Source organism: Sebastes umbrosus, chromosome 3 (assembly GCF_015220745.1).
Source record: "Sebastes umbrosus isolate fSebUmb1 chromosome 3, fSebUmb1.pri, whole genome shotgun sequence".
Taxonomy (NCBI): domain Eukaryota; kingdom Metazoa; phylum Chordata; class Actinopteri; order Perciformes; family Sebastidae; genus Sebastes; species Sebastes umbrosus.
In genome coordinates this window covers 18,026,677-18,052,016 of record NC_051271.1, presented here as the reverse complement: position 1 = coordinate 18,052,016, position 25,340 = coordinate 18,026,677, and the positions used below count along the sequence as shown (strand labels likewise).

At 39.3% G+C, this 25,340-nt stretch overlaps 1 protein-coding gene across 1 annotated transcript in view; it reads left to right on the top strand.

Annotated features, from left to right (window-relative positions):
* The window catches only part of mad1l1 (mitotic arrest deficient 1 like 1), a 75,180-nt gene that overhangs the window by 31,829 nt on the left and 18,011 nt on the right, over positions 1–25,340 (top strand). The window contains exons 16-17 of the mRNA XM_037764924.1: positions 4,235–4,466; positions 12,161–12,354. Of these exons, the coding sequence (XP_037620852.1) occupies positions 4,235–4,466; positions 12,161–12,354 (426 nt within the window). The remainder of the gene's footprint in view (positions 1–4,234; positions 4,467–12,160; positions 12,355–25,340) is intronic.

Genomic DNA, 25,340 nt, shown 5'->3' with positions numbered 1-25,340 from the left:
TCCTTTTAAATTATACAAAGCGTTATTTATAAGCGTGCAAGGCACTTTTTCCCCTCATCCATGCAACGTTTCCCCTCTGCTGTAGGCAGTATTACCCTCTGTGTTTTCACCGTGTTCTTTTATATGTCCTTCACCGTTTCCCATCTTCACATCCCTTTTCTCCTCGTCTGCCTCTTGCTCTCCCACACGCCTGTAGTTTATTTGGCAACCGTCGCTTGGGGGCATATGGAATCTAATTTAGCCAGTAATCAAGAGCGCAGATTGGTGTGTGTGCGTGTTCTTGTTTGTGTGTGTCTCCTTATATTGGCATTAAGCTAAGATAGACTCTTCTCATTTACCCAGACCTTATAGAGTCAGAAGAAAACAAACTAAACAAAAGAAAAGAAGGAAATCCCATTTTCAGAAAAGAAAAAATCCCCATTTTTGCTTTTGCTTCTCATTCTGTGTTTTCTCTTGTCGCTAACATCCATCTGTATTTACCACTCATTGTATGTTATTTTTATAATTTTGTGTTAGTCTGTTTGATAGATACATTGCTACTAGGGCTGTCAATCGATTTCATTAATTAAATCGTGATTTATAGCATGATTGTCCATAGTTAATCGCAAATAATTGCAAATTATTTGCACATTTTTTATCTGTTCAAAACGTAACTTAAAGGGAAATTTGTCAAGTGTTTCCAAATATGCTAGCTTTATGCAAATGTATGTGTATATTTAATATTGGAAATGGAAATTAACACAGATGATTGAACACAGAACAATGACAAATATTGTCCAGAAACCCTCACAGGTACTACATTTAGCATAAAAAAAATGCTCAAATAAAAAAATGGCAGCTCAAGCCCAACAGGCAACAACAGCTGTCAGTGTGTCAGTGTGCTGACTTGACTATGACTTGCCCCAAACTGCATGTGATTATCATAAAGTGGGCATGTCTGTAAAGGGGAGAATTGTGGGTACCCATAGAACCCATTTTCATTAACATATCTTGAGGTCAGAGGTCAAGGGACCCCTTTGAAAATGGCCATGACAGTTTTTCTCGCCAAAATTGACCGTAAGTGTGGAGCGTTATTTAACCTCCTTCGCGACAAGCTAGTATGACATACCAATGGTTTCCTTATGTTTTCTAGTTTCAATGGATACCAGTATCTTCACCCTGTAAGTTGCGTTAATGCGTTATTATCCCATTAACTTTGACAGACCTAATTTCTACTGTTAAATCTTGTTGAACTGCAGTACAATATGATGATGGCATCAGAATATAATAGAACATTTACTGAAACTCTTCTGTATCCAGTGTTTTAGTTTCAGTAAATAAAGTGTTTATGAAACATTCAGTAAAACAAATTTGCTTACATATTTATTGTGGCAGTATATATATAGAACTTCACATGATGTGTTTCTAAGGTCAAAACAGAACGTTACATAACAGCACATTAATAAATACTTGCATTGGCTGTGAATCAGCGCAGGGCATTCTGCTGCCGTGGTCGACACTGCTCTGTGCTGAGGGCAAAGAGTAGCACACTGGGAAATAAAGCAGGTAGGCAGTCTGGTGCTCATAACTTCACTGTATGCTCCTGTAGCCTCTGTAGAGAAGAATTTGGCAGGCTAGGTAGAGCAGAGCAGTCATAGGTTACACAGAAAAATAAATATCTTTAGATACAGAAAGTTGTAAATAAAGATACTTGTTAGAATTCCAAATGCCCCGTCTCCTACACAAGCACACCGGCTTCACCCATGCGATTATTGCACTGAATAAATGTGAACATAAGCTATAAAGTGAATCATTTAATTGCTGCTATATCCTGTAATGATGCAACAATACCATCAATTAGATAGTTGATACCAATACCAGTGAAAATCTGCGATTCTTGATAAAGATTCGATACCACGATAAAAGAACAAAAGTAAAACAATAAATCCCATGTACTTCAACATCCACTCCTTTATTACCGTTTGCATACCGGTTTTTGTTAGGAAGTTAAGCATGTCATAGTTCCTTCTCTATTATCTATTTTATATTTTTGTGAAAATACATCGCCTTCAAACAACTGGACTTATTCAAGTTTCTTACCAAAAACTACATTTTGATTACATTGGGTACCACTGGGTACCGAAATATTGGTTCTCGTGACATCCCTAATATCCTGTGAGAGTCTAGATGTTTTCATACATCTGTAAGTATGTTTCCAGTCACCTGTTTTTAATGCGCGTTTCATTTTAATGAAACGCTGGAAATTCTTCTCGGAAATTTCCCAAAAAAGTTTTTCTGCTTGGCTGAGGTGGAAAAGTCAGTGTATCGATAAAAACAGAAAGCCACAAAGTGCAATGGAAACAGATTTGGCGAATAAATCATGATGTAGGCTACATGGAGCATGTGACTTATTTGTCATAACATAAGATTTGTGTGGACCAATGAGTAGACAGTTTCATGTATTAATCCGAGGAAGGTTACAAACATAAATGCCATATTTCCATAATGTTTTCTCCGTGGTTTGAGGTTTGACTGATGCTCTCTTAATTGCATTTTGCATTGCAATTGTAATTGCATTTTCTATTGCTGTTTATCTGTAAATTTTAAAAAAATAATTGCGCTACACTTGGTTAGAAACCTGACTCGTGCCATCCATCTACTCTCCATATGTACATGTGTACGTATATTTCTGAAAAGTGAAAGTTTCATTCTATCTCAGTACGAGTAATAACTAGACTGTTGTTGCGTGTTTACCTGCTGAAATGAATCAAAAGATAACCTTTATGCACTGTGCAGGATGTACATATTCTTGTATGTTTACTTTTTATGTGCAGTTTTGTCACATAACAAGAAAGGTCAAACTTAATTATAAAGTAACCTAAAGTACTAAAAATAAGGCTTTAAAACGTACATCACAAAAAGCAATCTGTTTGTGTTTCACTATCTAAAATCTATGAGTGGTAGACAAAGAGAATGGAGACAAGGGCCAATTATAGCATCCAAATCTTTTTAGCAGCACTTTGGTAGACAAAATGAAAAAGAAACATGATGTTATATGGCACCAGAGTGTGTAATATTTAAAATGTACAAGTTTTTTTGAGCCATTGTGACTGAAAGCATGGATTGATTCCTTGGAAAGCACTTTTGTGCTCACACTTCACCTCCCATCTCCTCCCCATTTATTCCTCTGAGTCACAGTCGGCACACACTCTCTCATGGTTTTTTGATTCTGCAGGTCTGTTCAAGCTTTTCTGCTATGTCCATGTTTTCACCACACACACTTCACAGAGATGCAGAAGTACAATGAATGGTTTCAGTTCTTGTGCAGACTTAGAACTGGTGTTTCATGTGGTGTAGCCTTGTGCAGCACACATATATTCTAAAGGCCTGTGAGTTATTATGTGTGAGGACTTCAGATGCTGTTTACTTGATCAATAAGGGAAAAAGTGCTTGGAGGACAGAGAGAGATTCTCTCCTGGATACAAATACTTTTCAGGCTTCAGTTCTTTTCCATTCAAACCAAGACCAGACGCACCTGAGTTGACTACGAATGAATGACTTCAATCTGAAGACGACTTTTATAAAGTTGATAGAAGATACATCTCAATGTAGAGTACAATGACAGCTGAACAAAGACTGACCTTGTGTACTCATTTACATCTGATACAATCCATTAATCCATAGGTTTATCAACAGAAAATTAATCAGCAACTGCTTTGATAATCTGTTTTTTGTTTAAATCATATTCCCAGCCTCTCCAATGTGAGGATTTGACGCATTTCTCTGTTTTATTTCATTGTTATCAGAATGTCTTTGCGTTTAAGACTGTTAGTCGAACAAAACAAGACATTAGCAGATGTCACCTAGGACTCTGGGAAATTGTTATGGTAATTTTTTTTTACTATTTTCTGACCTTTTTATTGACAATATTAATCATTTACAGTCAGTAATGGTCAAACTGCAAATTAAATTGGAAAGTAGCAGTTAAGACAACTACCACTTCTTAGGAAATGTCTACATCTTTTGAGGACTTCAGAGTGTCTACTATTAAGTTATCTGTGAAATTAATATTAATAGTATGTAATTTCTGTATTGCTTAATTCAAAAATCTCCATACTTCCAGAGTTTGGACAAGAAGCTTGTATTCCTCTCAATTTAAAGAACTCTAAAAAACTGTACAATTAATGGACGTCTGATCAATAAAGGCTCATCTTATCTTATCTTATCGTAGTCTTTCTGTCTCTTTCTGTCTCAGGGAGACTATGATCCCATCAAAACCAGAGTTCTCCACATCAAAATGAACCCTACCACTGTTGCCAAGCAACAGCGGCAGCAGGATGTTGAGGCTCTTCAGGAGGAAGTGACACGTCTCCGGGAACTCGTGCGCTCATTGCAGGATGGAGGCGCTATGGTCCAATCACAAGACGACTCCAGTGTGCATGCCTCCAGCCTCTGCCTCAGTCTGCCGCCGTCGAAGGAGGTGCTGGGTAAGATCCACAGCACAGACACACATTTACAGGCTCACTGGTACTGAACTGGCTCATTAGCTTGTACTATCCTTGTATTTAATGAAACAGGGGTTGGCATTTACTCTTCCATTGTCCATCACATTGCCATTATCATAAATTCTTTATGGCTAAACAAAGCAAACATTATAGGAGGAATAAATCTTGACCAACACAGACTACATTAAAGGGGAACTCTGCCCATTTTCAAAATTCATACATGTTATTCCTATGGTCTAAAACAGTCCAAAAATAGTGGTAAACAAGAACAACTCTCTCCCAAATCCCAAAACTAGAGTTCTAAAACTCAAATTTGTGATGTCATATGAGCTGCTCCATAGACAATGAATGGGGAGAGATGTTATAGATGACACTGAGAGCACCCAGGGGAATGATCTGAGTATATGGGAACATTTTAGTAGTATAAAAAAGAAAACTCATTCTGTGGGTCCACAAAATCAATCTCCCATTCATTGTCTATGGAGCACCTCCAGACTTTTTACCCTATGACATCACAGGTTGAGACTTACTTAAGGCCTTTGCACACCAAGTCAGTATTTTTCGTCGAAATTGACGCACGTTTAAAAATACAATAGCGGCTCCAGACCTTTCTTCCGTCATTTATGTTTTTCGGAACAGGTTAGATTTCTGCGTTTTTCTGCATCTGTCAGAGTGTTTGACCACTCAGAGTCATCGTCCAAAATGCCATGATAAACACACACTTTTTCTCCCAGCACAAAGCACTTCACGATAAAGAAATAAAAGAATACAGAGCTGCAGAAATTAAAGACAGATTGTGGCCGGTGATTGCAGAACAGCTTGGAATCGAGGATGATCACAAAACAAAAGATGTAAGAAAGATTAGACAGTAGTGATTGTGCTCCAGGTAGCTAAACGATAGCTTCTTGCGAACGTCAGTCATTCATTAGCCCTGTTTTGGACTAGCGCTATCCATTGCACCCACGTAATTAATTCAGCTTTGTCTGGTATTGCGAATTTTCGCAACAAATAGAATAATAAAATGCATGGGACTCAGTGTGCAAGGTTTCTGTGCGTAACATTTTTTATTGGATGACGGATTCAAAAAAATTTATAACGAAAAATACAGACTTGGTGTGCAAAGACCATTAGGCCATGGAAATAACATATTGGAATTGTTAATTTAGGTGGTGTTCCCCTTTTAATGTAGGACACAGTGAATACATGCACATAAAGGGCTCAACTTGAGCTGTAATTAGGTAGTTACTAGGGCTGTCAAAGTTAACGCGATAATAACGTGTTAACACAAATTTGTTTTAACGGCACTAATTTCTCTAACGCATTAACGTAACTTGCGATTTTTATGTTGTGGCGGGCTCGGTTTTAAAGCTACAGTGAAGATACTGCCATCATATGGAACTAGAAAACCTAAATAATCCATTGGTACCAAACATGTCATACTAGCTTGTTGCAAAGGAGGTTAAATAACGCTCCAAACTTACATCAGATTTAATCACATGCCGTTTGGGGCAAGTCCTAGTCAAGTCAGCACACTGACACACTGACAGCTGTTGTTGCCTGTTGGGCTGCAGTTTGCCATGTTATGATTTGAGCATATTTTTTATGCTAAATGCAGTACCTGTGAGGGTTTCTGGACAATATGTGTCGTTGTTTTGTGTTGTTAATTGATTTCCAATAATAAATACATATATACATACTTCTGCATAAAGCAGCATATTGTCCCACTCCCATGTTGATAAGAATATTAGATACATGACAAATCTCCCTTTAAGGTACATTTTTATAGATAAGATAAAAAATGTGCAATTAATTGCGATTAACTATCGACAATCATGCGATTAATCGTAATTAAATATTTTAATCGATTAATAGCTTGATTACTTACCAAGGTTATTAAGGTAAGAAGACTGTCATAGTTAACATAAAAGCACTTTGATATTTTACTGCTTTCCACACGGCACATTTTTGACAGGTGTTCAGGTCCTGTTCCCTTTTAGACTAATACAAAATATGAAACGAGAGAACCTGTACCTACGCCCTCTACTGGCTGTGACCTGAAGGGAATTGCTTCATTGATATTTGAGGCCACTGAGGCCTTTGTCCTTTTAGGTGTGACGGACAGTTAGATGGGGAAAGTGTAGTTATGACAGGGTTAAATATTTAATTGGAGTTCAGGACAGCTCAGCGCCGGAAGTCTGTTGGCTAATTTGTCTTTGGAGGACCGCAGCGCTCTCCCTCTCTCTCATATATTCACTCTTCCTCTGTCTCTCACCCACCAGCTCTCTAACTCATCGCTCCTCTCTCCTCTCTTGTCTCTTTACACTTCCTTTTTACTCTCATCTTTTCTCTGTCATTTCCCCCTGTCTTTAATGCGGCCTGTCTGCCCCAGACCCATTCTTCTCCCAAAACGATAATTGAGTTTTTTACCGGTGTGCTCAATTTAACCTCTAGCAGATAATACAGACCTAATGTGCGATATCTGTTCTTATCTTCAAACCAGGGTCAAAGCAATGGGATGTCTGGTGAAAAGTATCAAAGATAAACTGTATAAATGTCATGTCTTTGAGACAGATTTATATATAAAAAGTATGAACTTCATAATCTCTATATGATTAAACATTAGTTGTCGACCCTGTTGAACCTCACCATGAAAGTCACATGTACAATTAAGAAATTCCAGATCTAAAATAGACCTTTGAACGTTATCTTTTGCAAAACAACTTAATACAGCAAAAATCCCTAATTGTCCTACAAGACTACTGTGTGTTTTGAACAATCTTTAACAGTCTTTGTTATTATGAGAATAGTATCATGATTTTTAGTCAATTGGAACATTTTGTGCAATTAAAATTAATTGATGTCTTATTATTTTCTCTATAAACAGTATCTCTTAGCTTTTGTAAATTGCTCAGGTGCAACACAATTAATTCACTCTTGACATTTCTATTCTATGAGAAGTTATTTAATGGCAGCCAGAAAACAGACTGCCATGTTGAGCAGTGCTATCAGTGACATTAGAGCTAGGTACACTTTACACTTAAGTTTTTAATGAGTTTTTAAACAATCATGATTTCAAAAAACATGTCAAATGATTACAAGAATTATTCTTTTATTTGGCTATTTTTGCACTTTGATACTCTTCTATTATACTCATCAAGCATTTCCAAAAAAGAAATGAAACTGGTGAATTAAGCTGTTGTTGTTCAGTATTATTCCTAGCTTTACACTTGACTGCCTTTTGTGAATGAAGGTTTTTTTTTTTTTTGCTTCTTCTTGGAAGCGTCCTGGGGGTTACTTTGCAGTGGAAAGATAAAATATTATTACACTTCACCTGTCTTCCTGCTGTAGGGCTTTTACATAGATTTTATTTCAGTAACACGTTTTGCCAGTGGTCTGTGGTGTAGCCAGGTATTAGACCAGTGGTTCCCAACCTTTCTCCTTAAGGGATCCCTTTTCTATCTTTGAGTAAACTGACGTCCCCTGACTAAGTTACATATTTTATTGATATTTCATATTATATTCAATGCATAACAATCACAGTCCAGAACAACTGATAAACTGTACGATTGACCCAAATAAACGCAATAACTGCAGGAAGTTTGTGTAAAACGAACAATTTGGAGGAATTTTGTTGTTTTTAACAATCATATATACGTAATGGGCTTTTTTTTTTTTTTACAAATTCTGTGTTTTCTTCTCCCCGACGCTTGGCCATTATTCCAATATCTCTTTGGTTGTTTTATCTGCGTACTTTTCTAATTAGGTCGAGGCTGTTCAGAAGAGAGGGACGACTCTGTGTGAATATAGAGATACGTGTGTGGATGTGTAGCGAGACTCCGAGAAAAAAGCAGTAGATGACGGGATGAGAGACAACGTAGTGTAACTTTATACAGACATAACAAGGCTGCTGAATGAGAGAGGCATCCGCCGATACGTTACACGGAAACACAGCGTGTTAATAATAAGCCGACCACCTCACGGTACCGCCAGCTGTGAGCTGTGATCTGTTTTTAAAGTCACGCACCTTGGCGGAGGTCTGCGCTCTCCGAGTGCCATTCTAGTTCCCACTACTTTTACTGCTATAACCCACCTCTGCTTCACCATCTTGTTGTCTGTCCGTCCCGTCCAGTCCATTCTTGTGAACGTGATACCTCAGGAATACCTGGAGAGAATTTCCTCAAATTTGGCACAAATGTCCACTAGGACTCAATGATGAACTTATTAGATTATGATGGTCAAGGGTCAAAGTTCGAGGTCACTTTGACCTTACAGCTGTCCCATTCTCGTGATATCTCAGGAAGGCCTTGATGAAATGTCTTCAAATTTGGTAAAAACATCTACTGGGACTTAAGGATGAACTGATTAGACTTTGGAAGTCAAAGGTAAAGGTCACTGTGACCTCACAAAATGTGTTTTTTTTAGGCCATAACTCAATGATTCATATGCTAATTATGACAATTTCACACAAATGTCTAATAGGATGAAATGATGAAGTGAAGCAATTCTAGTTTTTATTAAATGTGACAAATAGTGCATTTTTCATAAATGTGTACTGTAGAATGTTTGTCCTTTCTCCCTTTGAACTTGACTAGTCTCAATAAATCACAAGAAGCACAGTCAGGATAATATTAAACTTGTGTTGGGTTCCCTGGATAGATGGGTCATATTTTGTAAACTCCTGCGGTTCTTTATTGGTAAAACAACAAATGATTTGTGTCAGACTCATTAGCCATTTAGTTAATTTTTTTTACATGTTACACTCTAGAGATACGAATGCAATCTTTGGACGTAGATCAGGTTGAAAAATGAGTTGAAAAAAATATATATATAAATAAGAACCCTCAGCAGTGGAATTTTCTTGACAGGTTTTAAGAGACAGCTCGCTCAGACCCGTAGAGACCAATTAAGGGCAAAAGTCAGAAGTCAACTAACTTTCTCAAAACTTGACAGTTGGTGCACAAATCTTCTTTCCCCAAATGCTTTGATTTATCAACTAAACACACACATTGGCACATGTGTGTGTGTGCACTTGTACACATTTCGTCTTTGCACGGGCAATAAGATGTTCATTTCCCAGTGTTGGTGTCCATTTGTCTGCATGTTGCAATGAATTTAAACGGCGTCTACTTCATGCTGTCACTTGAGAATTTACAGCCATTTTCAGGGCAGTTTGATAGCTGTCATATAGTGACAGTTTTGTCACAATGCTGAAGTCTTGAAACAGTATTTATCAGCACTGACTGACACTCAAGAGGAGCCCAGTCACCCAGGAGACAGACAGTCAGGCACGCAGACAGACACACTGACACACTCTTTACGTTTAAACTTTCTAGCCATTTACTTGTTTGATAATGACGGATAGAAATGTAATAGGTTAAGATGTATGAAGAGAAGAATGATGAGTAGAAATACTGATCAATCAAGGCAGGATTAGAAAAATAAAATGCACCACTGTCACTATTAACTGCTCCTGCAAGAATATAAGATGTATGTGTTTGACAGCAGAGGAGAATTGAGCATTTGTGCCTGGTTGGTGTTGGCTATAAGAAATATAAAAAAAGAAATGCGAATATCAAAGTAAATGCACTTCTGAGCAACTGAAATGCTTTTGACCTTGGAGAAATTAATCATCATCATTGTGTTAAATAAACATTTTATCTGCTTTTTTTCTCCCTGTTTTAATTCTCTTTCTGGTGCTCTTACCTGCTTTTATTACACGTCCACTAAAAGTGTTTATTCTTTTGCCACCGACAGGCTCAGATTGTTCTTATAAGTGTCTGACAACGTTACGGAAAGGACCCTACTGAGAAATAAAACATTTTTCTTACCTTTCTCTTGATCCGATCCGTTTGTTGTTGTGTGTCTCGCTCACAGAAGTCGCGTTCTGAAATCTCGCGTCTCATCCACATTGTCGAAATCATCTAATTATTGTAGATCTTTTAGATAACACTAAGCGACGCTTTCTGTACTGTAACACAACAAACACCGGCACTCCTCTCTCCAACTCTCACTCACGTTTCCACCGCTGTCTCTTCTGGCAACAAGTCAAATGAAAGCGAAAGGTAAGAAAAACATATGTTTTCACTGTAGGGTTCTTTCCATAATGTTGTCAGACACTTATAATAACCATCTGAGCCTATCAGTGGCAAAAACTGGATGGTGTTGGATGTAAATGACCAGGTTGCCCAAAATGATTACATTACAGCTCGTTTAGCGAACAGCGACTGTAGTGTACTCCCTCAATACTGGACACAGTTTCAGAAAGTGTTGTTCCCATTAGTCCCCAAAAAATCCAGGTTGAAAAATACCAAAGTCATCTTTTAACTTTGACAGAAATAAGAAAAGGCCAAGAGAGGCATTTTGGTGTGATGTAAATAGCAGGAACAGGATTGAGGACAAAAGTAACTGCTTTTTAATTAGAGCAATTTGTCCACTTTTCATCATGTGTGGACCTTTTGAAAAGAGTAGAGCACGCACTCCCACTAAAGATGTCTGGGTTCACATAAAAGCTTCCAAGCTAAGCTCCATTTTTTGGGCTGAAATCATAGAAATAGCAATCAAATGATGCCGGCTATTGATGGCTCTGCCAGTATCAATGGAGACTGTGCTTTAATGTGTTGATAAAAGTTAGCCCCAGCTGTCTGACGCTGTTGTCAGATGTTCCAGTTGTACATACACAAACCTATTGAGAATGTTTTCAGCCTCTTTGTTGCTGGTCTCTTCTCCTTACTTCTTTCACCGTTTCTAATGTTACGTGATAGTCATATGCCATCACATGCATGTGTATCACTTTGAACTTTTACCGCAGTAATAACATTTAAAACTAGAACTCTGCCAAGGTGCGTGACTTTAAAAACAGATCACAGCTCACAGCTGGCGGTACCGTGAGGTGGTCGGCTTGTTATCAACACGGTGTGTGTCCGTGTAACGTATCGGTGGATGCCTCTCTCATTCAGCAGCTTTGTTATGTCTGTATAACGTTACCCTACGTTGTCTCTCATCCCGTCATCTACCGCTTTCGTCTTTCTCACCACGGACAGCCAGCAGCTCCCGCACCTCGATGTCTCGCCACACATCCACACACGTATCTCTCTGCTCTCAGAAGGAGGCGGGGTCATGCGTCATCAACGTGTCATCAGTTACACTGCGCATGTGTTATACCCTGTGGTCTTAATGCTCAGGCTGATCAGAATTCTTCAAAAGGCCTTTGGCCTTGGAAGGAGGTAATAATTCCCTCTATAACAACTAATTTTTGCTCAGACAAACTCATTTTCCCTTGTTCTCAAATCAAGTCTTCCAATTAAAGTAATTATCGCAAATTGATTTTCAACAAATTAAAGTCGAGCCCCTCATCCTGCTTCTCCTCTCTATGAATCTCTCTGCTCCCGTCTCGGAGACGCAGCTGACTGCTGTAGTCACCACTATGCTCTGTGCATTATAGTGTTTTGTTGGACCCTAAGTGAGCAGATGAAGTGACTCAAGGAGTGTATATCTGATATGGAGCCGTACATCTATGCTGCATTAGCTAAGTGAGTTGAGCATGTAGTTGTGGAGCTCCGTGGAGAAGAAGTCTTACATGTGTTGCAGAATCTTAGAGGCCATAAAGTGTGATGTTATGATAAATATAGTGTTTGAATATCTGACTGATGTACACCCGACTTTTGTGTGTGTTGCAGATTTACGTAAGCAGATGGAGAACGCAGAACTCAGGAACCAGAGGCTGAAGGAGGTGTTTCAGAGGAAAATCCAGGAGTTCCGCACAGTCTGCTACGTCCTGACCGGCTACCAGATGGATATCACCACTGAGAACCAATACAGGCTTTCCTCAGTCTATGCAGAGCAAATGGACGACTCCTTGCTCTTCAAAAAGGTACGCAAACTTCCCATACCTCACTGTTTTTGAATACTTTAATGTAGGAGAAACCATCAAGCGGTAGGTAGATTTTTTTGTGGACGAGTCCATGAGGGAGTGCTGGGGAGAGGAGTGCAGCGCATCGTTGTCATCGTTGCCTACCTCATTCACGTGTAAGAAAACACCTGATATTATCATAATGAATGTAAACAAAGAACGTGTCTATTGTTAGGACTCACAGCTGCCAAGCTAGCATGTCAGTATTGAGAAATTTTGTCTGCCTAGCCTTGTGCAAGTCTCCGGTCACTCGCAATGAGTGCACTGGCAAAGTGCGCGCAGGTACGTGGTTAGGTAGGTAGTGCATTTGATTTATTGATTGCTGTCAGGATGTAATGAGTATTTCAACAGATTGGTTGCAAAAAGAAGTCTGATTGTATAGAAGTCTATGAGAAAATGAGCCTACTTCTCACTTGATTTATTACCTCGGTAAACATTGTAAACATGAGTTTATGGTCTCAATCTCTAGTTTCAAGTCTTCTTCAATACAGCATGATGTTCATTTAGTAAATTATGGTCCCATTTAGAGTCAAATAGACCATAAAGGAGGGTATGCTTTAGGGCGTGTCTACCTTGTGATTGACAGGTCGCTACCACGGCGTTGTCCGGCCTGGGAGTTGTCCGTGTCTTTGTCTTAGAACTTTAACCCTTTCACAGTGTGTTTTCAGTTCATGAAAGTTAATTATAACCTTTTGGTTGCTTAAAAATTTCTTATTCAGCATTTGGTTGTACTTAGCTCCACCCTCTCGTGTCACTTCTGGTTGCAAAAAAACAAGATAGCGACGGCCAAAATGCCAAATTCGAAGCTTCAAAACAACTTCATTCCACTCCACTACAGTCTATGATTCAAAGACACAGTATTTACACACAAGAAAGGGATAAAAGTGATCCATAAATGTGTTGTAATAAAACCTTTAAGGCCGGAAAACACAAATTGAAACTTAATCACGATATTACCATTGACAAAATCTCAGATATCCAATCTCATATAATGATATCAATATTATCAATGTACTTCTAGCTTTATGTACATCTATACCTACACACCTAATGAGATCAGATACGGTTGCATGTGGCTACGAGCAACCAGCATTGTCTGCCTCTGTAAGCATATGCACCGTGATCATTAACATAGAAGTGTGAAGTTAAAAGGGAAACGCTGTCAACATCAAAATTTCCTACAGGCTGTAGCAGCTGTGTGAGCGCTGATATCTGTCTCTGTGGGATCTTTCACAAATGCTCCAGGAAGTGCAAATTTGACCTTGCAAGGTGTTTTTTTATCTCCCCCTTTTTTTTTTTTTTTTTTTACTGAATCCCCCATATCCACGTTTATGCACCATTACGCCACGTTATAGCTTTGTGCCTGACTCAGCCGTGCAGGGAGAGGAACACTACGCCGAGAGGGACTCTCCTCTGCTGTGTGTATTGGATGTGATGTACCTCATGAGTGGAGGAATGATGGTGTGTGTGTGTTTTGTGAGGTAGAGAGTGATGACTGGGCAATGTCACAGGCCTGGGCTGCATTAATCGATCACCACTCCCCAAACACTCGTTGAGCGGGCTAAATAAAACCTATATGTGTGTCTGTCCCCCTCGCTGTTGAGCAAATCCTTTCCTTAAGTAGCTTTACAGTGAAAACATCCTGTTGTGCTCACTTTCGCACTCGCCCCTTTGTCTCCTTCTTTCCCTTCTCTCTCCATCCTCTCCTGCAACACTTTTTCTCTCTTTATCTCTCTGTTGTTGTTTATCTCTTCCCCCCCTCTCTCTGTTGCTCTCTGATCTGAGTGTGTAGCAGCAGCTAATCACCGTGTTGTTGCTGTGTTGTGTTATGATGATAGGGAGCCTCTAGCAAGAAGAGACACCGTGGAGGATCCATACCGGCGAGGTAGAAGGCGGCTTTATTATCTTGGCTTGGGTGATTATCATCGTGGTCAAGTGCTAGACTGGATTGCGACTGGTCATTACTGCCTTGCTCAAGGACTCACTTGAATGAGTAGGGTATAACACCAGAATAAGAAATGGAGCGGGGATTTGAACATGCCATGTGGGCGTACATGTCATTTTTTTCCCTCGTTTGGTGTGTCCAATCTGCTCCATCGAACCCACCTGCGACCCTGCCAGAAGAGATAACTCACTGTCAATATTGATTAACCTCAGACTGTGTCCACAGAACACACACACACACACACACACACACACAGAGCGATAATGCCCTCATAGTGCGCACTGTCACACTCAAATGCACACATACTCACTCCAATCTCAACACTCTCCGTCACACCACACTTCCACCACCATTCCCCCACCCACCCCCCCACCCATGGGTGCACATGCATACAGATGTACAAAGACATACACACACAAAACAGATGCTAACACTTCCTGTATTAGTATTCAGGGTGTTCTCCACTCTGTCTGAGTGTGTATGACACACACGCCTGGTGGCCTATGGGAGCAGAGAGGCCTGTACTACTAATGGAATACGAGCCGACGCTCACACATGCACACACATACAAAGGGACACCCACAATTAAAGGAACACACAAATACACATGAATAACAATATGCATAACATGCAGAACATGCTCTGTATGAGTATAATCTGGGTTATGAGAATATAAAGTGGACTAATTGTGGGATGAGGCAGCAGTTAAGTGGAGAGCAAATGGGGGATTTTGGACAGGAAGCATAGACGTCTTTACAAATAGGATTCTAATGTTATTCACCTCAGCAACAGGGTTGCCAGATAATCCTGCTAATATCCCCCTCTAGCAGAGGCACCCAAATCCCCCTCCTATGGTGTAAGCTGTTTAACCTGCAACTGTCACGTTCCCCCGCTCTCTCTCTCTCTCTCTCTCTCTCTCTCTCTCTCTCTTTCTCATGCGTTCATTTATTATGTCGCACTCATTCCAATGATTTCTTCGCCCTTTATTCACGTTTACTTTTCAGCCCTTCAGCGTCGCTATGATTTGATAATTGAAATGTTTCAAGTTGTCAATGAGATGCTTTTCTGTCTCTCACTCATTCAGTCTCAACAGGGATGGTAGAGACACAATGATGGTAGTAATTATGACTGCAAGAGATGTTTTGTTTATTCAGTCTTTGTCACTAATTTGGCTCAGTGGTTGTAATTTAAACTTTTCCCCCGTTTCATCTGCAAAAAGCATCAAATGCTAATTAATGGTTCTTGGGAGAAAAAGGAAACTTAAACAATACATCAGTGATCATAACTTGTGTAAACTTGTATTTAAGATTGAGAGAAAATATGTTGTATGTCAAAGTAGGGCGGAAACCAACAATTATCTTAGCTATGCCTCCAGGCAGGTGACAGCTGTGGCCGGAGGCGTTGTTTTTGGGTTGTCTGTCCATCCATCCGTACCATTCTCGTGATCGCGAAATCTCTGGAACGCCTGGAGGGAATTTCTTCAAATTTGGCACAAACGTCCACTTGGACTCAATAATTAACTAATTTGAATTTGGTGGTCAAAGGTCAAGGTCAATTTTGACTTAACAAAACACATTTTTGGCCATAACTCAAGAATTAATTTGCTAATTATAGGGCTGGGCAATATATTGATATTATATCAATATTGTGATACGAGACTAGATATCATCTCATAGATTATGGAAATCGGGATATAGTAGGATGGCATAGTGTTGTCTTTTCCTGGTTTTAAAGGGATGTCATTTTCTGAACTTACCAGACTGTTCTGGCTGATCTATTATTTGCCTTTACTCACTTAGTCAATATATCCTCATTACTGATGATTATTTATCAAAAATCTCATCTTGTAAATATTTTGTGAATATTATGTAAAAGTCAACCATGCAATATCTTTGCAGTGTTGATATCGAGGTGATTGGCCAAAAACATTGTTGATATTTGATTTCCTCCATATTGCCCTGCCCTAGCTAATTATGACAATTTCACCCAAATGACTAATTGGATAAAATGATGAAGTGATGACATTTTGGACAGACATGGATGTAAACTGCAACTTGATTGTCTGGGGGAGGCATACAACCGCAAGGTGGTAATTCTAGTTATTGATTAATCTGCTGATTATTTCCTTGGTTAGTCCAGAGTCGTTTAATCTATAAATTGTAGATAAAATTCAGGAAATGCTGCTCACAATTGCCTAAAGCCAAAGACCTTTAAATTAAAGTCATTAAATGAAATGTTTTGTCCAAAACTCAGTCCAAAACCCCAAGATATTCAATTTACAATGATATGAAAAAACAGAAAATTCTCACTTTGAACAAGCTACAACCAGAGGAGAACAGGAATGATTGTAAATCTTTTAGATAACATTAAGCTACACTTTCTGTACTCCAACACAACAAACTCTGCCCGGCTGGCACTCGTGTTTCCACCATGTATTCCACTATCCCACCGTTGTCTTCCGGCAAGACGTCACCTTGCCAGATTTCAGAACGAGACTTCTCCTTGAGGAGACTCTTTCCATAATGTCAGACACTTATAATAACAATCAGAGTCTGTCATGGAAAAAACAAGCACTTTTAGTGGACGTAAATGACGGTGCCAGCTTGCCCCAATAGGATAACATTGTTGTTGCTATTAGTCAGTCAGACACAAAAACATGGAAAAATAGAAGGTCTAGGTCGAAAAATACCAAAGTTATCCTTTAAGATACATTATGGAATATTAGAAACAAGGAAAACATGTACAGCTTTAACAACATCACCAAAGACGTAAGCGATTAAATCTAAATGTACAACCAAACAATTATTACTGATATCGTAACTTCAATATCCTAACTTCAATTCAACCCCCTGTAAATAATGGCTGAATTTCTTAGTCATTAGTGCTAACATACTGTAGTAGGCTGACATGCTAAATGATTGCATGTATGCATTTTAACATAATGATATGATAAACATAGACTGTTAGTCATGTTTAAAGTTACTTATTAGCTTAATTTTCTGATAAACACCCCCAGCTTTTACCATAACATGTTTTGAATTTTACATACATTTGTAGACTTCAAAGTGAAAAGGAGTCCAATTATGTTGGCACCTCCATGCTGTTGTTTTTACAGAATAAAGTCAGAAGTTTAAATGTGTTTGAGCGGTAGGAGATCAAAAGTTATGGGTGTCAAAGTCGACTGTAACAGTGTGGTTCTTTTATAGTGTTGTAAATAAGAACCAGTACGGTGCAAAGCTTCTTAGTCATAGCTAGTTTATGTGGATAAACGCTGTTTGTCAATTAATAATGGATGAATGCAATGTTATGTTAAAATGGCTTTGATGCCAGAATTATTTAGATAGGGAAAGTGTGCAGAAAATGGTTGTGTGTGTTAGCCTGACATGTGTGTAATTTATATTTTTGGCTCACCCCTAGGTGAGAGGGCTGATTAGCATCAGTGATTAGGTATTTATGAGGCTCTGCTAATCAGCGAGATAAACACCTCAGCTCTGTGCAGAGCGACTGAGTTATTTGAACATATTTCTTCCAGAAGTTTCAAGGAGAGGGAGACACGGCTTGCACTGTACAACATTTACCCATTTAAAGGCTCAGATAAATGCAAACTCCCAAAAGTCAGTCTGACGTTACAGGATAGAGACTTTATTGGCAGTTTTTTATTGCACACACTATAATTAGATTTCTGCAGACCCAAGATATAATATTTGTTCCTTTTAATTTCCTCTAATGCAGTGTTTCCCAAAGCTTTTTTCTGGGGACCCACTTTTTAAAATGACAAACCATCGCAACCCAATTCACAATAGACCTTATCTATAAATCTTGAGAAGAGCGAATTTCAAAGAGATATACTGTTAATATGTTTGATAAATCACAACTTCTTAATATGCATGTGTTATTAAAAACATATACACATGTGAAATACTTTATAATTGAGACCAAATACATGTATTTAGGTGGAAATATACACGTGTGACTACTGTGATGGAATTTTCCATTAATTCCTCTCTTATTGGTAGAAAGGTCAGAGTGTTTGTCAGAGTGTCCCTCTGTTGACATTATTGGGTTGGAGTCCTGTCTAGAGGAGCCACCGTTATCTGTACAGCGGTGTCTGTAGTGGAGACCGTAGAGCCAGTCGCGAGGGCAACCAGGGTCAGAGATGCCAGAGGAACGGAGTAAGTCAAAACATGATAAGGGGTAAGACACTGAGCACCAGGGAGGAAGGGCAGAGTTGTGAGGCCTTCACGGAGAGAGCACCTCAATGTGGAGACCTGACAATTGCTCCTTGATCAAGCTTCAATAAACCTTCTATGTAAGACATCATCAGCTCCGGGACCTCTTCCTTCCTAAGTTAACTTGTGTATCAATTATTCCATCACAACTACGTCTGGTTTTTAAAATAAGGTGTTAAGGGAACTGTTTATGCAAAATACATATATGGAAATAAGATTGATTGGATTATATTCACCAGGAGTATAAAACATATTGTACATGTACTTTATAGATTAAAAAGAAAATACCACTCATTTGTGAAGTAAAAGTCCCTAGAAGTGTATGATTCAACTTTTTCCCCATGGTCTAGTGTTAAAGAAGTTAACAGAAATCGTAATATCGAACTGCAATACTTAAAAAATCACAATACATTCAGAATTGGGAGATAGGCGTATCGTCCCAGCCCTACTCATCAGTAAAACAAACCGAATGTACGCTTGCCTTTCATATTAGATTCATTGTTATAATTTGGCTACAATTCTCAGAACAATAGGAACGTTCAGGTGGCTCAAAGGTGTACTGTAGATATTCACCCACCTGTGGGTCCCAGTCTCTGGGAATGACTGCTCTAATGTATTAGAATAACAGTACTTTATTTTCATCCTACAATAATGCTGACTAGAGACAGGTAGTAGCTCAAATGACTCATCTGTCAGATAAAGACTTGAAATAGAGAAACTTCAGTGGAGCAACTTTAGTTGAGTCAGAATAGTTAAAAAAAAAAAACAACAGAGGCACATTGTAGATAAACAAGTCATACAAGTTGTGTGTCTGTGTAAGTAATCTCCCAAAGCAGACCCACTGCTGAGCGTACACACCTCTGCTATTGATTAGCTCATTAACAAAACAACAAACACACAGAGCTGTGTTCTCCACAGCAGCGACGAAAAACTTCTAGATGTTCTCTATCGACCGATTGACTTCTCTGCCTTTTTCTTTTTTGTCTTTCGTTCCTTCCTTTCCTCCCTCTCACTCTTCCTTCACTTCCTTGACACTCTCTCCTAATGAAAGGAGAAGATAGAATCTCAGGGCCGGCTCATTAACACACACTCCCAATTAACTGTCACCCCTCTAGACCAGAGAGAGATGGAGGGGAAGGAATGAATGAATGGAGGGTAGGTGATGCGGAGACAGAGCAGAACGTTTAAAAAATGGCGATGGTTTTGGAAAAACACCAAATCATTTATGTCTGTGTGTGAGAGTGGGAGAAGGAAGAGGACAGTTAATAAAGTACAGTTTATGAACTCTGTTGAGTCTTAATGACCTGTCTTTGCTTTATCAGCCACTTGGGAATGATTAACGCCACACAAATGTGTGTTTGCCTGTGAGTGCTCGTGTGTGTGTCAGACAGAGTGTAAGCCATCGCTGCTTGGATGGTCGAGTCATTTATCGGTTGTAGCTTAATTTTAAAATAACTTTGAAACACGGCTCAACTGTAATGGTTGCCGCTGGCGACAGGGCCAATAAGACTCGAGCCATGGGAGCGGTCAGCAGCTGGAGCACTGTGACCCAGGCGGGCCAAAAAAGGCTTATGGTGTCTCTCTTTCTCACCCTGTGATAAGCCTGTTCCCTCTCTCATTTTCTGACCAATCAGATTTAATGCCACTAGAGTGTTAGAGGGTTATTTCTAGCAGGCTGTTTGGCAGCTACTTAAAATGATAAGGGCCAATAAAGGTGTTTTCTACTTTAACCATTTTTTATTGACTAGAGAGCAAAGGGGAATGAGTGAGCTCATTTTAAAACGAATGGCAGTTAGAGCACCACAACAACACTATTGACAGCAGCCAGTAGGGTGTAAAAAAAAAAATCAATACAGCTGATTTTAAAAAGGAGGACAGTTAAAGATCCGTCCTATTTATAATCAGGGTTATGCCAACATGTTGCTTTTCCTATCTCATGTAACTCTCAAAAGATTTAATCGAAAAAAAACAACTGTACTCATTCTGGGAAGATAATGCAACTCCTGCTAGAGCGCTGTGGTCTATTTTTAGCTGAATCATATCAAACGAGGTCATGATGCAGACTGAAGACCAGTGCAGTTATAAAAAATGTTTGTTAATATCACTGAGCCATTGTTTGTGGATCAATGTTTGTGTGTAACGTATGTTTATCTGAAGTTTTTCCCTGTTCAAAATGGGTTTTGTATTATTACTAGGGCTGGGTATTGTTTAAAAAATGACGATACCAGTACCAATACCAATACCTGTACCCTTAAGGTGTTACCGTTACCAATAGAGTACTTCATTTGATTCTGCTTTGTTTGATACTAGGCGACAACCTCCGGGTTTAAAAAGTGAAGCCAATGCTGAAGTGCCTTAAACTTGCATTCTTTCTAACAGCCAGCAGGGGGCGACTCCTCTGGTTGCAAATAGAAGTCTGATTGTATAGAAGTCTATGAGAAAATGAGCCTACTTCTCACTTGATTTATTACCTCAGTAAACATTGTAAATGTGAGTTTATGGTCTCAATCATTAGTTTCAAGTCTTCTTCAATACAGCATGATGTTCATTTAGTAAATAATGATCCCATTTAGAGTCAAATAGACCATAAAGCAGGGGATGTTTTAGTGCGTGGCTACCTTGTGATTGACAGGTTGCTACCACGGCGTTGTCCGTGCTTTTGTCTTGAAACTTTAACCCTTTCACAGTGTGTTTTCAGTTCATCAAAGTTAATTTGAACCTTTTTGGTCCCCTAAAAACGTCTTATTCAGTGTTCGGTTGTACTTAGCTCCACCCTCTCATGTCACTTCTGCTACAAAAACCAAGATGGTTACCTTCAAAGTGCCACACTCGAGGCTTCAAATCAGCAGTCCACAAACCAACTGGTGCCGTTACGGTGACTACGTCCACTTCTTATATGCAGTCTATAATCGATACCAATCATGTGAATGGAGGCATTCAGTTGAAGCCGTAAAATGCCACCACTGCTGCATTTATTTTGATCAGATGCCATAGGCGTGTAGTATAGCCACACTTTTAAACATTATGGTGGCATGACGGCACGCTGGTCTGCCAACTCTGTCAAATACACTGAGCTCGACTTCACCGCACCACAGACCGTATGTGTTGTAGCTGCTGCGGTAGTGGGATAATCACACGTCACATTAAATTGAAGAACGCTTATGGTGATCGACTGCTGGCAAAACCATACAAATAGTCTTTTATTTTTTTAGATCTGTGTACAATACGGATCGAATGCATGTATGGTTTGCCTGGAGAAGTTTCTATACTACTTGGTATTTGGTCGACACCTGTTTTTTTAATTTATTTATTTATTTTTATCGTCTCATGCATACATGATATTTGACCTCTATCAAATACTGATACACAGCCCTAATTATTACTGAAATAACATTAAGATCAATCTTGTCTTGCATTCCTATCAAACGTTGTTTTTAGTCATCTAAAATGTCTTTGCATGCATGATCTCTTCATGTGTGTGTGTGTAGTTGAGAGCAATACAAAAAAAACAACTAAAAAGGATAGATGAGTGGGTGTTTTAAATATTTTGGGAAGAGAAAGGAGGCTTGCTGCGACTGAATCTCACTTTGCTCACTGACTGAAACAAAACACTCACTGATGTATCGCTGATGGCTATGAAGATAAACATGAGCAAAGCACTAATAAACAGTAAACACAAAGGCTGATGGGAATACAAGAGTGAATAAATTAACCATATTTTCCGTGGATTTGACTTTGTGTGTTTAAACCTTCAGAGAGAAATCTTGGAGTTAAAATCCCAGAGAAAGAAGAGACTGTTGACTCTGATTTCTCCTGACAGTTTCCTGTCCTGTTTGCCCTCCGGGTGTGTATGTATGTGTGTGTGTGTGTGTGTGTGCGTGTGCTTGTTTGGCTCCTCTGGTCGATGTTCGGAACATATGTCTGCTGTCTCCATGGTAACATGATACAGACCCACACATAAGTCCACCTGAGGTTGTGACTATTCCTGAGTGGAGGAAGAGCTCCACAGCTCTGTCACATACTCACAGTGGTTCACACATTAATGTGGTCTTCATAACTATTTATCAGTTCATCCTTTAACACAGTTAAGTCAATCAATTTAGAGTTATGTTGGGTACACACTACACGAGAATCAAGACGATAAGGGGCCTGATTCCCCCCTCCCGACAAACGTCAGCAAAGCTCTGATTTTTTTTTTATGTTTCTAAAGATTATCTTTCCAGATGTTCTTTGTGTGATGTTTGTTAATAGTGTTTCTTTTACATCTCCCGATCAGCTCGGAAGTCCATCCTTGCCACACCGATTTCAAATCATAAATATTAAACATGTTCAATATTTACAATGGGATTCTGTTGTGTGTGGGGAACCCAGAGGACAGTCATGTGGGGAATAACAATAGCCAATTGAGATCCAAGCTGACTGAAGAAGGAAGGACAACAACCGCCATGGCTAATGCGTGAGAAAATGTGAAGCATAAAGTAGTAAGATGGACTCAGAAATGGAGGACCAGCTTGTTAATTTGGGGCAACAACGCAAGTGTTTTGTCTCCATGACTTCATCCATCCTTCCTTTGTGAATTTTCAGTACAAAGTTGTGTCTTGTGTGTGAGATATTTTGCGAGATTTCCTTTATTTTTTAGTGGCCAGTCTTGTGGTTCATGAATTGAATCTGTTAGTGTGGGCCAGCTTTTGGTTTGACTGTATCGAAATCGGCTTGCACGTGCACATGATCTCATGGTCTTGGTTGGGTCGTGTACTGAAGAGTGAATGGATGTTATTGATATTTTCTAAAGGGGAACATCAAAGTGTGTTTACAGGAGTACTACTGCATTTGTGTATAAAGCCTTTTGTGGCTCCAGAGGGAGCTGCGTGAAGTCTGATAACTGAGGGCTACACATTTGAAAGTCGGGTGTGTGGAGTCAGAAAGAACTGTTTACCAAACCTGTGTAGCTCGCTGCTCATCTCTGCTTGAGGCTACCGCCTCGAGGCTACATTAGCCGCTATTAGGATAACATACCCGAATCTCCGATCCAACTGTTGGTGGTCAGTTCCATTGTGGGTAATGTCAGGCACTAGCTTTTAAGAATGAAGAAGAATGCATTGAATAAAAGACGATATCTCTGGTTCGGCTACAGCATGTTTTTGATCTTTTTTTATTTTATTTTTTTAAGCGGTTCATCGTGCAATGCTAAATTAATGGAGTACTTTTTTAAAGTTTTTTCTTCACTTTCCCCTCAGTACATGTAAGTAAGCATAGTAAGTAAAGATATGAGGAGTGCAAAGGGTGCACATCTGTATCATAGTAGCGACAATGTTTGTAGCGACACTGCTGTAAATATTCTCTGTGCACAGACGATACAATACAGTAAAACATCACCTATCTTATGAGCTTCCTCTGAGTATTTGTGTTTGCTACCAAGACTTGTAATTAGCCACCTAATCTCATTGCCCAAAAAACAACACTTTGACACACAGACAGGGTTTATAGAAGACTATTTAAGTTTAATTTGATTAAAGATTGTGTTTTTTTAAGTCTACGTATACTGTACATGTGATGTACTGCAGCTGAAGTAACACATAACATCAAATAACTGTTCAAAAATAATAACTGTTTCTTCATATTTTCTCAACGAAGTCTAAAAATGAGGATGGTAATATAGGGCTGTTTTTGTGTTATATGCAAATTCACCTAGCCGTTTATATCTACATAGGGAGCGGATCCTCTTCATGTTGTACCGCCATGTTTCTACATTAGCCCAGAACAGACAAATCTTTTCCTGCTTGGGCCGGAGTCGATAACGTTACTCGCTGCCGTCACCACCACTCTCTCTCTCTCGTGCTTCACCATTCACTTCCCACGCACACACACACACACACACACACACACACACACACACACACTCACTCTATGCACTAGCTCTGCTCCAAATGACATGCGCTACTATTACAACGCGTCAGCCACCGTAGTTCTCCTACAGGTTTGGCACATGGGAGAGGCTTCAGTTGGTTGCAAGCTGCAACCTCACCTCAAGACACCACCAGATCCTACACACTGCTCATTTAAACAAGATGTTTGCAAAGTAGCAGTACGCCTGATATATCAGATTAATGTGTCACATACAGTACACCAAATCCATGAATAAATGACCGAACAGTCTAGACAGTTCTTCACTGTGTGTGTGTGTGTGTGTGTGTGTGTATATGTGAGGTAAAGACATGCATGCATGAGCTTAGCGATTCCAACAGTCTGCAGCACGTCTGCCCAAAACTTGCATAATATGTTAACAAATAGTGTTACTGCAAATTCACAGTTTGTTTAGGAAAAGCTCACCTATTGCTGAGCTTCTCAAATTCCAATGACTAAATCTTGTTTACCAGCCCGGTTTGTTTTTGTTTGGAGTCCTATCTGAATTGCATACTGCATATCATGTTTTCTATTGAGCTCTGGCTGAAAATTGCACTGCATAGAAATAGGATGAATATGTTGCTCAGAATTTTAATGGTGAAAAGTCCAGCCTATTGGGTTTGTTTCTTCTGCAATGGTCCTAGCTTTGTTTAATACGACACAGAGGTCAGCACACTGTCATTTTCGCGACTTTAACTAGCTGATTAATGACCTGTCAATCACACTTCAAAGGTGATATACAGGGCAGAGCTGTATTGCATATTTGGAGTTTTCCTCTTTGTGATAAAATGATTCAAAACCAAAAGGGGAAGGGGAAATACTATGATAAATATACAGTTTAACACCAACAAGGAAGCAATTAACAGTTA